The following is a 13,443-nucleotide window of genomic DNA, read 5'->3' as shown; positions in this document are numbered from 1 at the left end:
TCGGTGTTGGGAGGGACAAATTTGTTGATGGTGGCCCTTGTGCATGGACAGTTATGGCGGTAGTAACATGTCGCACTGCAGTTTTGCAGCATTTTCGCTTTGTACTTTTTTTCTTAGTTAATTAGATAGATGGAAGGGGCTGCCTCAGAAGAATTTGACACCAAGAGAGTCTTCCGAGCCAAAAATCTGGGCTTTGCCCCGTTTGACGAGGATGTTTAGCGCTTTCATGAGTACGCCGTTGTCCATGCCGTGGAATTCTGTCACACGTCGTTTTAGAACTGCCTCATTTCCAGTATGCATAGTACAATGCGGTAAACTCACCAGTTCCTCGAGTATTCTCTCCCTCCGTCAGCTCATATACCGTCAGCACGCTTCCCTTTTGCGCCGTCTCGTCCACATAGGCCTCTATCAGGGCCGCCCACTCCTGCGGCTTACGCCAGTATATCAGCACCACATCCCCAGCGCCAGCACCTGCACTCGCAGCAGTCGAAGCGGTAGACGCATCGCCATTGCTGTTGCTACCGCTGCTGCCGGCACCAGCGTCCCCGGGCTGCAGATACTCTGCCCTCCCATCCTTGCGCATGAAATCCACGACCTCGCGAATATCGGGCGGGGCGAGGCGGCGGTCGAGCTGGCGGTTGTAAAAAAGGTCCGAGTCGGCGGCGGCGGAGAGGGCGAGGCGGAAGATTCGGTGGTGGCGGGCGTAGGCGAGGACGAGGGAGGACCATTTGGTGAGCTGGGCGTGGTGGATGGTGAGGTTGGGCTGGCGGGTGAAGAAGGCGGGGAAGAAGTACTCGCGGGGGAAGGGGAAGGGTTCTGAGGCTGTAGTGGTGGCCATTGTTTCTGTGAGACTGAGGGGATGGCTAGAGAGTAGAGAGAGGGAGGGAGATGGCCGTGAGAGGAGGCTTGGAGATGAAGTGAGGTGAGGTGAAGATTGGCTTTTGGAGGGGTTGATGCTGAATCGTAAGTTTGCGGGTTCGAATAAGGGTCCCCCTAGCGCTGGAGCGGGATGACGTTGTGCCACGTGGGGTTCAAGGTACCTGAAGCTCAACGGTAACTTTTGGACGTTGGGGACTCAGCTTTCTTCCGGAGCTGGTATAAGAAAGTTATTGGATATGGGAGAATTTCACCAAAGTTTCTAGATGTTATGGTAAGAAAAGGATTGAGCCTCGAACTCCTACAACATGAAAACCTAGAATTAGTGACATATGACCATACGTATAAGAAATGACGGCGAGTCAGTCATTTTTGAATAGATGAGCTGTTCTATTAGCTTTGCCGTAAATGAATAACTTCCATTGTCTAGAAGCCAAGAAACCCATCTCACTCATGAATAAAAATAGAACGTTTTTAAAAGAGACAGAGGAGCGTATTTGGGTAATAGACAGGACGTCGCTCAGGACAGGCATAACTGATACCTAAAGCCTTCCCTCTGAGGAGACTTATGAAGATGATAAGATAATAACAGGAAATTTGCATAAGATCTAGTAGCAGACAAAAAAAAGCTCGTAATCTATCTACGAAAAGAAAGAAGAACTTACGATTTATAGATACAATCTGGCCACTAGAAGCTAAAGCTGAAATCTGCCAACCACCAAGCCTCGAAAAATGTATTTTAATCATCAATGAGCGGGTGCACGCAAATTCTCGTTTTCCTCATGTTTCCGTATCAAATTTAATGTAGCATTGAACTTTCCTACGTTTGCCTCTCTTTCATAGTATCCATATTAAAGTCGTGTACAACTCACGTCTCAGATGGACCATGCATCTGCATACGTCACCAACGACAGAGCACAGGCGGGAATTCATATATATTCACAGCAATCATCAATAAAAGGACTCATCTTTTTTTTTTTTTGTTCATCTTTTCATTCTTGCTTGGATTTCCCTATCCCTTCTTTTATGAGCGCCATGTAATAACAGAATAAAGGCCCAGATTTCACTATGCACTATGCCTAACCAGGTATCGAACCGCAAACGACAAAAGAAATAAAGAAAGAGTACAAATAGGGGGTGTTAAGGTAAAAAGTCGAAATGAAGAGAGCAAATACTAAACAGATAGTCGCAAATAGCTCCAAGGAAATGAAATGAGGAATAAAGAGGGAAGTAACGGGTAAAGGAAAACAGCTGTCCAGTTATGAAAATACAAAGGGTCAATTTCCCTAATCGCTTCTGCCAACTTTCCTTCTAAGAAAAAATTTTCCTTCCTTGTAGCATAATAACATCGTAATGAGGCCGGTCACTCCGGATATAAGTTTTTCTATATACACACACATTTGCAGGTCAGATGGAAGTCGTTTTGTAAAACTGTCATCTTCCATCGTAAACCTGTTTTAGCTGGTCTCAAATAGAGACATATCGGAAAAAGAGGACAAAACATTCGAAAGGGCCGAAAAGAGCCGAAAGATAAAACGAGAAGTGGAGTATCGCAAAGCAAAACTTGGAAACATAGTAGTGAATCGTGTCGATTGAAATCCCTCCCCCCCTTGCAAAATCCGTCGTCAATTATCGGAATATATCTTCGTCGTCGGTCATGGTTTCGTAACCAGTGTCCACATCCATACCCACCACTCTTTTCGTAATAGTTATGCATCGATTAATTACTTTGTCTTGAAGATCGGGTGGCACACCGCAATTTAGCGCCAGCGGACTGCCCATCCAAAGCCGTAGGATGGCAGCCAGCCGCTCGATGAGCGGTGCAAAGTTGTTTGTTGTATCTTTGTGCTTTAGGATCTGCTCTAAAACTTCCATGACGGATGTAAAGCTCAAAAGCGACATTTTCGTTTGCCTTGATAGATGAATCACTTTTTCGATTGAGGCTCGGACGTATGTTTTGTTGCTAGCGACCTTTCCACCTAAACGCTTGATGTGAGCCGTAGCTGTTGCACAGCGCAGGCAAAGCTCAAGGTCGGGATTAGGAGTATTTGGCTGGGTAGGAGAGAAGGGCGCCGGGTTGGCAAAGGGATTCGATTCGGCGGTAGCAAGTGACATAGGTTCGATAAGCTGGCTGCTACTAGTGTCGATCCGAAGGACTTGAACAGCGGCGGCGATATTTTGCCCACGACAATAATGAGCGAGCACAGAACGAGCCATAATCGCCCGTGCTCGAGCATGAGAACCAAAAGGCGCGACTTTGACAGCCAGTTCCATTACTCCCTGGTCTTTGGATGCCGCTTCGTTGTCGGATAGTGTGCTTGTCAAGATATCATGTACCTTGGCTGTGGACCACCAAGCCGCAAGAGCATCCATGGGAGATCCAATAGCGGTATCATCGACTACCGAATCCATACCGTCAATCGGGATTGCATTATATGTCGTTTCCAAGTTGAAGGCCAAGTTGTGAGCTCGTTGAATTACCGTGGTAGTGAGCACTTTATCACAGTCCTGTTCGACCAAGGCAGCCAAGTGGTCGGGCAATATCTGTTCGAGTCGCTTCTCCTCGGAGGCCTCGTCTTCTTGGCAGCTATTCATCAATCTCTGGTTCAGGTCTCGAGCGGCATCCCACTGTCGCTGTGCAATCTTGGCGGCAAAGAAGTTGACCAGCCCTAGCTGATACCATTTTTGACCTAGATCCCACAATAGGACGCGGACATGAAGCGCTTTGAGCATTAAACCGCTAGGTGTATTCGGGACGGTTCCAGAGGCTAGAAGTGTCAGAATAAGGCGGCTCATGCAAATCTCTGCGTCGCCACCAGTGAGTTGGGCATCCAAAGCGGTAGCCCAGGCGCTGACCCGGGCCACTTCTTGCTCAGGGGTCAATCCGGTCAAAAGTTGGTAGGCATGGACGCCGAATACATTGCGTACGCTAAGTTTGAGCGTCTTGAGCATCAATGCTGCGGCTTCCAGGAAGAAGTTGTGGTGAGGTACCCAGACAGTCTGAATCGCCGTTTCCCAAGCACGACGGCGAACACTGATGGGAGATGCGAGAGAAGGAGCAGGATGAATAGCAGTAGATTGCTGCTTTTTAGGGCTTCGATTGAAGAAAGAAAATACTGATGGTATGAAAACCCACAGCATCAGGCCGAAGAGCAGCATGAATTTCAGGGGGATAGCGACCTCAATTCCCGCCCAATGCAAATGAAGCTGCGATGGGACATATTTGAGAAGCTGCAAGGGGACAGCAAACAGGCCACGGCCTTGGGGCTCTTCATTACTGGTCTCGTCCTCCCGAACTGCCTCCAGAATCATCAGTCCGGCGAGCGAGCCCACCATCAATTTGCCAAAATAGGGGCCCGCGTTGTTCCATCCTCCTTGCTGCCCTTGCTGCTGCATCTGTCGAATCTGCTGCTGGCCGACCACTGCCGGGTTCGGGCGGAATAATTGCTGTTGCTGAGGCACGGGATATGGCTGGTTCGCCATTTGGGCAGAAAGGATTCGTTTCATGTCCTCTGGAACATCGATCATTCCAGCGGGTCCGGCACCGCCTTCTTGGGAAATTTCTAGCGGAGAGGGTGTCATTTGCGGCTGCTGCTGCTGGGCTTGCTGTTGTTGCTGCTGTTGTTGTTGCTGTTGTTGTTGCTGTTGTTGTTGGGCTTGCTGTGACTGTTGCTGGGATTGGCCGTCTTGGGGATACTGCATCGGTGTGGGCTGCTGCATCGAAGGGATGGAACCATTCATAGCGCCGGCCATAAACAGCTTCTCGAAAGCGGCGATTCTCTGGTGCATGACGCCATTTTCATCCAGGAGTCTGTTATTCCTCTTCTCCAGATGCCGGATGTATTCCGTGGCTTTACTCAAAACCTATTTCATCAAGCATGTTTAGTGATTCTGATATTCATCGCCTCCTGAATCGTAGCTTCTCAAAAAAATCGTAAACACTGAGGTTACCTACAGTTGCTTTATTAAGCTTATGGGCTGGTGTCAGACCGTGTAATTCTTCACGGTCTTCGGTTGTGTCCTCTCCTCTCGCGCTCTTGCACATGATGCGCAAGCTGGGAACACTGTCTCTCAAAGCGGCAATTTTGTCATTGATGTTGGTGCGATAGCGCTTCTCAATCATGTTGTGAGCAGTCTTCTTGACCGGCTTACCGCCCTCCTCAAGAAGGTCATCGTCGTCATAGTCATCAGCCGAAATCTTTCGCTTCCGAGAATCTCTGTGGGAGCCTCCAGAGATGTCGGGCGATGAGCCGACTCCTGTCTTGGCCGACTCGGGGCTGGAAGCGCTCTTGGGCGATCCGTACAGAAGATGAGGGGGCATTGCGATGTTTCGCAGCTGTTCCTGCAAGGCAGGGCTCAACTTGGAGATAGAGCGTAGGGGAGCTTTTGACACTGGGATGGCAGCGCCCCGCTTGGTAGGCACTTGATTAGAGAGGTAGACTGACGTAGGATCGACGTTGGGCACTGCGAAGCCACCAAAGCCGGAAGAATCGGGCAACTGTTGCTGCTGCTGAGGGTCGAAAGTCGGGGTCGGCCAGGACGGGGACAAGTATCCTGGATGCGCTGAGGGGAGAGCGGTGTTGCTGGCGCTGCTGATGTCGTACGAGTTGGTTTGGGGCGAGGCATCCAAAGACCAGACGCCAGCATCGAGGAAAGCGCCGGAGGGGTCGCCGTTGGGTAGAATTGGAGCATCTGAGATTGCATCGAGAGGCACGGGGCCACCGCCTATGAATCCGAAGCTCGGGTCGTCAAACCCAAGCCCGCTGGTACCATCCTCATCGGCCATGGGAGGGGAAGAGGAAGGGCGCTTTGGGGGGAATGGCGGCTGCAAAGACCGGGGGAAGCTCTCGGATCAGCTCATGCAGCGACAACCGGGCTCGACAGACCGAGGATGGGCAGAACCGGAGGCCAGGTGAAGAAAGCGTCAGGGTCCGATGGAATGTCACTCGACTGATGGGAGAGAATCGTGCGGTCGACGAGCGAAGTGGACTGAGTGATGCAGAAGTTGTGGACGCTCTCACGAGCGATAGCACGATCAGATCAGCTGTTTTTCCCAGTTTCTTCCCTGGCGGACCCAGGTGGTAGGATACGGTTTAAAGCGGGCGGAGCTGCTGAGACGCCCAGTGAGCGCTGCCGACGGTGTGGATGGCCAGGGAGCGTTGCAGGCGAGACGATGAGATTTGACGGTACGCTCAAGAAGCGCAAGTGCTACTGCGCAGTATTATTACTCCGTAGAGAAGAGAGAGGCGATACGACGGCACGGCACTTGGGTATTGAGTACTATGAAAAGGGAAAGCCCTGAGAAGTGACGACGACGGGACAAGACAGCGGCCAGGGGGGGTCTTTGATTCAGCCCGGCAGCACTAACGCTGTAACGGTATATAGTGGTGTTCGAATTCTTGGTCTCGATCCCTTCTCGATCCCTTCAGCAGTGGTATGGATTGCCGGCTTATGGCGCTGTACGGGACAGGCAGATGATGGATGGCTTGGATCGAAGGAGATTGCCGGTCAGAGGCAGATCGAGGTGTGATTGTGGAAGTGAATGCGGTTTCCTGGCTCGATTCGATCCGGTTCGATATGATACACGTATGACTGCTGCTGCTGCGAGAACCTCTTCACTGGAGCCACGGCAATGCGGTACGGACAGCCGGAAGAAGAGGTTTGCCCAAAGAAAGGTGTGCGAGATGAGACAAGCATGCTGCACAAGGAACATCGTACGATCCGGAACCGATATCAGGCGAGGCTACGCCCAAACGAGCAAAGGGAAAAAGCTAAAAGGCGAACAGGCCTACCCGAAAATCCCCCACCTCCCTTGGCAGCTACATGGCGACAGCGGTAGCTGCTACCTGGCGCGTGCTAGCAGTGCCCATACGACGTGCAGGTGCCTGAGACGAGAGCCTTGAGTACACTATGGATACTGCCTCATTGAGACGGCGCCAAAGCTCCACCTCCTTGTTTATTGCTGCCCGATTTTCTTTTTTCTTTGAATTCTTTTTAGATATTCGGTCATTGATTTCCATCATGTTGTTCAACGACATTCGTCGTTATGCAGCAGGTAAGCAGGCATACTCGGTGCAGGTGCTCCGTACCTGTGGGGTGAATATGCTCATAGACCACATGCCAAACCCAGAAAAACACGCGCATATCGACATCGGGATGCTGCAGCCTCCGTATTACTCTGGGCAGCCGCTGATAGTACGACGCAGTACTTGTACCACCCGCCGCCTGTAAGACAAGCCGGATATCCGCCCAGATTGCCACACGGCGCCAAGTACTGGGTACCTGCAATCACTTGGACGAGCTGCCGCTCAGGACGCATGGGAGACCCGTTCCGTATCAGAATGGTGCTAGCGGCCGTGGTATTTTCGTGGCGCTGGAGGGCACCGCGGTCTATTTTCAAAGCACATGCGCCTTGGGCAGCTGGCGGAACCGAAGGAAATGCTCGGTAATAGCCCGAACGACAATGCGATTTTGGGAATACAATGGCAGCGGTCCCCGTCCCAGCCGGTGACTTTGCAAGTACAAGTCCCCGACGCCCGGCTAATACTATATCCAGGAGATGATTCATGTTTCGTGCTGGTATCGTCCATCATACGTGTATAGCCCGGCTGCCTTTCATTTAATCTCAGCATCTCGATGATTCAGCGATATGAAAGCACAGGCCCAAGCGCGAGGCGCGAGCTGAACCTCAACGGCGACGCAAGCCCATTTAGCGCAATGCGATCTAGTCAATTGCATTACATTGCCAGAAATGAGAGCCGCCACATTGGTACAGGTAGCGTTTGCCTTTTGTGGCTCAACTGCAAGGCGCTAAGATTCATGGTCTCCGTCAGCCCTGTGAAGAGGCCTACCGTCCACGTTATTTCTCCGTAAAGCTCGTGGCAGAAGCATTGCACTGGACTTCATCTTCAACATAAGGTAAGAATCCATAATAGCCCCCGTCACCTACAGTACGTACCTAGCCTTAGGAACGCCCTACTAGTAGTAAGTGAGACATAGCCACGTGAATTCGCCGCCATCGCCGCCGCCATCGCCGCAATGGCCGCACTATGGCTAAAGATTTGTCTCGGCGTGCTCCGTACCAAAAAGTACCAAGTACGGAGCATTTTGTTGGATTTGGGATTTTCAGCTTTCGCTATTCGCTCTGCTATCAAACTACCCCTGCCTAGTCGCCGTTTTTGAGTCACTTTTGAGAATGTCTTCAGCCGTGGGCTTGGCTGCGTGAGCGCATTCTCTGTGCTACCCCAAATGCGCCGGCTATTGGGGAACAACAGCCTGTTGAATGTCTGCTTTTCAGCTCCTTCTTCCTGCCGGAGGGATGCCGGTCCAGCCCGAGCCAAGCAAAAGCAAAGAGAGACGATGGAAATGAAAAGGGATTAAAAAGCAAATGGCAAGTTCCAGCTGTTCTAGCCCCTCAGCCACAGCCCTACTCCAGACCCTGAATGGCTGCTCGGGCACAACGAGAGTCCGGTGCCAAAGCAAGGGCCATGCTAGGGATCACCACCACCACCGAGGTAGCACTGCTTCGCCCTCCGCCCTTCCATGCTTGGCTGTGAAATGCCACATTCCTAGCCTGTGGCGTTTCTGTTTCTCAGCTGCGGCTCACTATTGGCTTCTAGAGGCTCGCCGGAATGCAGAAGCTGCAAAATGCTGTTGGCTGTTGGCTGCTGGCCCCCGAGTCCCGTCCAGCAGCCGCTGCCAGCTCGGCACGGCACATCTGCCAGCGACATCGACTGCAGCCACTCCCTGATTCGTGCCGGGGCCAATGCAAGCTGGCCGCGGGGCCACATCCGTCGCGACACGTCAAATCACCGCTCGGCTACTGACTTTCTGGCTCTGCCCCAGGCCAAGCAGCGGCAGGGCACCGAGTTGTCACAGTCGACATGTTACCTGTCATCTCCCGGCCCTTGTGCCAGCATGTGCTGTGGTCTCAGCTGCTGCTCCCCTCCCATCGCTGGACTTGGCTCGCCACCCATGCCTGAAGCTGTCCTCGACATTCTCGTGCACAATCTGCGCCAACCAACCCTGACAAGCGCAGCACTCGCTCTCCATGGAGGCCTAGACGTCGATGTAGTCATGCCCTCCCGCCCTCATTTGATGGTTGAGCCGTCTTGGCTAGGCCCAATCCATGGTGACAGCCTGTCTCCCGTGCATATTCCCCGCCTCCCGCGAGCGGGTCGATCGATATTGGCTGCAGTCAATATTGATTCCCTTCACTGATCCCGTACTCCAAGTTACTTCGCATAAGCTAGGCCGTCGCCCACGCGGCGTAAATCCTGCCTCAAGCACTCTTAGCACCCCTTTGGGTGCCACGCCTGTGCGGACTTTGTGACGTATCATGGGACGAGGAAAGATTTCGCGAGGCTTGATCCCCAACATACTGGTAGGCTGTCGTCGATTTCCATTAGAGACAGAGGCTGAGGAAAGGCTGCAGAGTAACACTGTTGGGTATGAGCAAATGGATACTACTGCCTGCACTCGGCAAAGATTGTCATCTCTGTCCACCAACGAGAAAACTTACTAGGCATAATTCGGCCACAGATGCCCAATGTGAACCTAAAGACATATGTCATTAATTTTGTCGCGATGACTAGTATATGTCAAAGAGCGAAAGCAAGAGGCATCCAATGCGGTGCCTACAGCTAAGCAAACTATACCTATTGTACATATATGGACTCAGTACGGGGCATGGCATTCCAATCTGAATCGGCAAAGTAGACTCGATCCATAGCATGGATTGGCAGAAACAAACGTGTCAACAGATGCTACATCGTATTGCTACCTCCCTAGGTACCTAGTCTCAACGACATTATCTCTTTCAGGTGAGCTGTAAGAAATGACGTCGTGACCGTTCCATTGGGGGCTTTTTGATATGCTACTGGTCTTTTTTGTCTTATTCCCGTTACCCACTGTTGTTGCATGAATTATTTCATGCGAGAGGCTCAGATCGGCGTCTTTACTTTAATTAGCATTGGTCGCTTGAGAGCCTGTCTGCATGTAGTCATCAATGATAGCTACATGTATTTCGAGCCACCAGGGGGGAACTAATGATAAGCGGAATAACAAATATTTGTACTCGCACATGTATCGATAATTACATACAGGCTATACCTAGAAGAAAAGAGGGGAGGAGGCTTTGAGAACAAGCTCGAAGCAAAATAAAGCGTCTGAAAAATGGTTTGAAAAAGGGTCTAGACGTGGGCTCAGTAGTATTGATATCTCAGTTGAGCTAGATATCCTAGTTGAGCTATGCGTGGTTGGATGGGACTTTGCGGCTGTATCCTTGGACCTAATGCAAGTCAGAGAGATAGCTCTTCCTTTCAGCTCCTATAGTCCGTTTGGAAAAAGAAATGAAAGGGGAAAGAAAGGCATAAACAGCGGTAACAGAAGAGCCCGCCAGGTCTGTTATTGCACGTCTTTCAATCTGCTGGAGTTATTCTGTCCTCAAGAGAACGAAAGATGTCGTTGCTATTACCTCTTCCGTAGATACTTGACGTATGTGATGTGATAATGCGGCATTTATCACGCAGATAAGACCCTTCAGAACAATGAAAACCGAATGTATCACCAGATCTGTTATTGCATTCCTAAAGACATGACAATTTTGTATAGCATTCCAAATAGGTATAGTATCGAATAATAAAACAACAAGATATGATAGAACCTCAACTGTCAAGTGGAATAGTAGATGTAAGTAGTAAATCAATAGTAATTGGTGTCAACATCTTTGCGTCTCCTCACACTTACTCATGTTCCCCTGGATCACTAGTCGCCTTAACAACACTCAATCGCATAGGGCAGTCCCTCAATCACACAATGCATGAAAATCACTCTTGGACCAAAAAATCATTTCTTCAGAGATACTAAATACTCCATTAGAGAGATACTGTATTTTATATGCCTATAGAGCTTATGAAAATATTCCCTTGGAAAATCTCATCAGTCGTCAAGAAAAATAGGTATGCGGGTATGATTTTTCCTTCTTCCTCAATCTTATTGCTCCTAGCCCCAAATCATTGGTATAAAAATAATGTAAAGAATAAAAAAACAGAATGTCTGAATTGGGGAAGGGGACATTGTTTTGATGAACGAGAGGAGAGAAGAGAAATCACGGGGACATGATAAAAAAAAAAAAAAAAAAAAACCAAGGGCTGCCCTCCCTGGGGCTGCCCATACAAAATTATCTAACAAAAAGAAGCTTGAAAAAGGAAATACAGATGCATGAAACAATTATCAGTTCTCGCGAGGGGCTTCCTCCACCTATTTACCAGACATCATCAGAGCTCCTGACCATCTCCAAGGTAGGCGTCTTGGGGACCATTCGCTTCATGCGCTTGCGATCCTCCTTGGTGACCAAGCCGGGAGTGATTGGGACAAGGGGGGTATATGGTTGGTACGGAGAGTAGGGCACGGCGCTCGCGGTGAATGGGGTCCTGCCTGAGGGCGATAGAGGGCCGGTTCTCTCAAAGACAGTCTGCTTGGTGGTCTGATTGGTAACAAAAGGCGAACCAAGTTGCTCCTCATAAGCGCGAAGAGGAAGGGTACCGCCGGTTCGGACCGCAGAAGGAGGGTTAGGGCGAGAAAAGGAGGCACCAGGTCGTGGTGAAGAAGGAAGCGAAGGAAACGTGCTTCCAGGCTTGGGAGATGATGGGAGACCAACCAAAGGAACTTGCGAGTGATCCGAGGTGGCTGACTCAGGGTCTCTCTCGGTATATGGCAGGGTGGTCCTCGAGCTTCGATCAAGAGAAGCTCCAATACGCTCATCAATGGTTTGGATACTCTGAGGTGACATATCCGGAGTAATTGGGGCACCCGAAGCCCTGTAGGCGCCGTATGGCACCTGGTCCGTTGGAACAGGCGGAGGAGGAGGAGGAGCATAGTGTCGTGGCGGAATGGCGCTCATCTCTCGAGACTCATGCTGGGGAAAAGTGCCCGACATGGGGGTCATGATGGGAGACGAAATGCTCATTCCCTTGGCTTCCTTCCTCTTGGGAGATAGGAGGGAAGAGAAAAGAGCCGAAGTCTTTGACTTGGACTTTTCTTCCTTGGCGGCCGCCAAGTTGAGACCGGCGGGCTTTGACTTGCTCTTCTTTGATAAGAGGCCCTTGGACTTATCAGATGCCGTCGACTCTTGGGGGCTCGGAGCCACAACCGGAGATTCGAGAATGATTCCCTTCTGCTTTGCCTCCTCGTGCTCCATGACGTACTTGTACATCTCTTCCAGCTGCTGTTGCGCCATGGCTCTATCTGCTGCGACGATTGACTGGTCTACAAGCGGTGAGACTCCAAGAGTTGATGGAATTGCAGATGAAGAAGGCGATGGGATGACGTATGACGATGACCCGTTCTTGTAGTCAAAGACTCGGGCGCTGTAGGGACCAGAGTGGATGTACTCTGACTTTGGAATTATTAAGGGAGGAACAATATGGCCCTCGGCTTGTTGATTCGTGAATTCAAATTGTTGCTGAAATTCTGCAACCGGAAAGTTTGGCTGGAAAACGTAGCTGGGTATATCCGTTCCCCGAAGATGTTCTCGGCGTCGTTTTGATAGCGCAAGTAAGGCGATGGCGACCAGCACCAACGATACACCGTATGCCGCAACGATACCACCAATCTGCACGGGAAGAATTCTAGTATCCCGCAGAACCCGAGCAGACAGCGGCGGACCGTCTCTAACAGTGTCTCTCTTTGTGATGAATGGAGTGGAGGATCCAAACGTTGGCGATGAATGAGCGACGGACCAAAGAAGCACAGAAGACAAGGCGGCGACGAGTGACGATGATGAAGGAAGAATCTCCGGGAGCATGTTGCAGACCCAACGTCGCTCTTATGAAGGCGATCACTGCGTTATGGGACCTCCTGGCTTTGAAATGCGAAACATGACCCGAGAGAGATGTGACATGAATGAGGAGAAATATGCGGCATCTTGGGGCGTATATAGGGCCCGTCACGGCGGCTGGCGATGCTGGGAGGCTTCCAGACTGGCGCTCTCTCGTGGGGCCGAGCGAGGGTTCGCACGAGATTCCCGGCTCGCGCGATGCTGACTGGCTGGGCGCTGCGTGCGGTGCATGATGGGCGGTTACATAGCGTGCCACCAACGGCCGTGGCCCAGGAGCAGCAACAAGATGCATCTCGCGCCTGTGGTTGGATGGATGTTGGTGGTTTAAGCGCCGACCTCTGCTTGTGACGGGCGCCGCTGTGCCCTGATTGGCCCACCGGGCAGTATTGATGCAGGCACTAAAGCTCGCCACCTGCATGCCCCGCCGGGCCTAACCCACAGGGGGGCCGGGCGCTGGGGAACACCTGGACATCAGATTGAATTGAAAAAAAAGCTGCGTTGACTGCTCCTGTACGACACACATCAATAAGTTCATGTTCCCGTTTGGAATTTTGGCTGTGGGTATTGTTCCAAGTTTCTGGGATTTGCTCTACATTATAAGCTCCTTCTCTTCTTACGCTTCTGAAACTCCCATAATCTTATTTCTATATATACTTACCTACCTATGCGTATACGTACTCGTCCGTCTCTCCCAGCTTTGCTGGCGGAGAACCGACGCTAGATGACAC

At 50.9% G+C, this 13,443-nt stretch overlaps 5 protein-coding genes across 5 annotated transcripts; 2 read left to right on the top strand and 3 right to left on the bottom strand.

Annotated features, from left to right (window-relative positions):
- Positions 1 to 144: 144 nt before the first annotated feature.
- TGAM01_v202526 (hypothetical protein) lies at positions 145 to 838 on the bottom strand (the record flags this gene model as incomplete). The annotated part of the gene is made up of 2 exons (XM_018804971.1): positions 145 to 257; positions 322 to 838. 2 exons carry the CDS (start codon positions 836 to 838, stop codon positions 145 to 147), a joined length of 630 nt encoding a protein of 209 aa, XP_018661695.1.
- Positions 839 to 2,505: 1,667 nt separating this feature from the next.
- Positions 2,506 to 5,662, bottom strand: TGAM01_v202524 (hypothetical protein; the record flags this gene model as incomplete). The annotated part of the gene is made up of 2 exons (XM_018804970.1): positions 2,506 to 4,740; positions 4,832 to 5,662. The coding sequence occupies 2 exons, from the start codon at positions 5,660 to 5,662 to the stop codon at positions 2,506 to 2,508; spliced, it is 3,066 nt and encodes a 1,021-aa protein (XP_018661694.1).
- Positions 5,663 to 6,508: 846 nt separating this feature from the next.
- On the top strand, positions 6,509 to 6,715 carry TGAM01_v202525 (hypothetical protein; the record flags this gene model as incomplete). The annotated part of the gene is made up of 2 exons (XM_024549010.1): positions 6,509 to 6,590; positions 6,663 to 6,715. The coding sequence occupies 2 exons, from the start codon at positions 6,509 to 6,511 to the stop codon at positions 6,713 to 6,715; spliced, it is 135 nt and encodes a 44-aa protein (XP_024406249.1).
- A 1,808-nt stretch (positions 6,716 to 8,523) lies between these two features.
- Positions 8,524 to 9,096, top strand: TGAM01_v202523 (hypothetical protein; the record flags this gene model as incomplete). The annotated part of the gene is made up of 1 exon (XM_018804969.1): positions 8,524 to 9,096. The coding sequence occupies one exon, from the start codon at positions 8,524 to 8,526 to the stop codon at positions 9,094 to 9,096; it is 573 nt and encodes a 190-aa protein (XP_018661693.1).
- Positions 9,097 to 11,140: 2,044 nt separating this feature from the next.
- TGAM01_v202522 (hypothetical protein) lies at positions 11,141 to 12,682 on the bottom strand (the record flags this gene model as incomplete). The annotated part of the gene is made up of 1 exon (XM_018804968.1): positions 11,141 to 12,682. The coding sequence occupies one exon, from the start codon at positions 12,680 to 12,682 to the stop codon at positions 11,141 to 11,143; it is 1,542 nt and encodes a 513-aa protein (XP_018661692.1).
- Between the last annotated feature and the right edge of the window lie 761 nt (positions 12,683 to 13,443).

The sequence above is a fragment of the Trichoderma gamsii genome (genome assembly GCF_001481775.2).
Source record: "Trichoderma gamsii strain T6085 chromosome Unknown Scaffold_6.2, whole genome shotgun sequence".
NCBI lineage: Eukaryota > Fungi > Ascomycota > Sordariomycetes > Hypocreales > Hypocreaceae > Trichoderma > Trichoderma gamsii.
The sequence above is the reverse complement of the archived record's forward strand: the minus strand, read 5'-3'. Positions and strand labels throughout refer to the sequence as shown.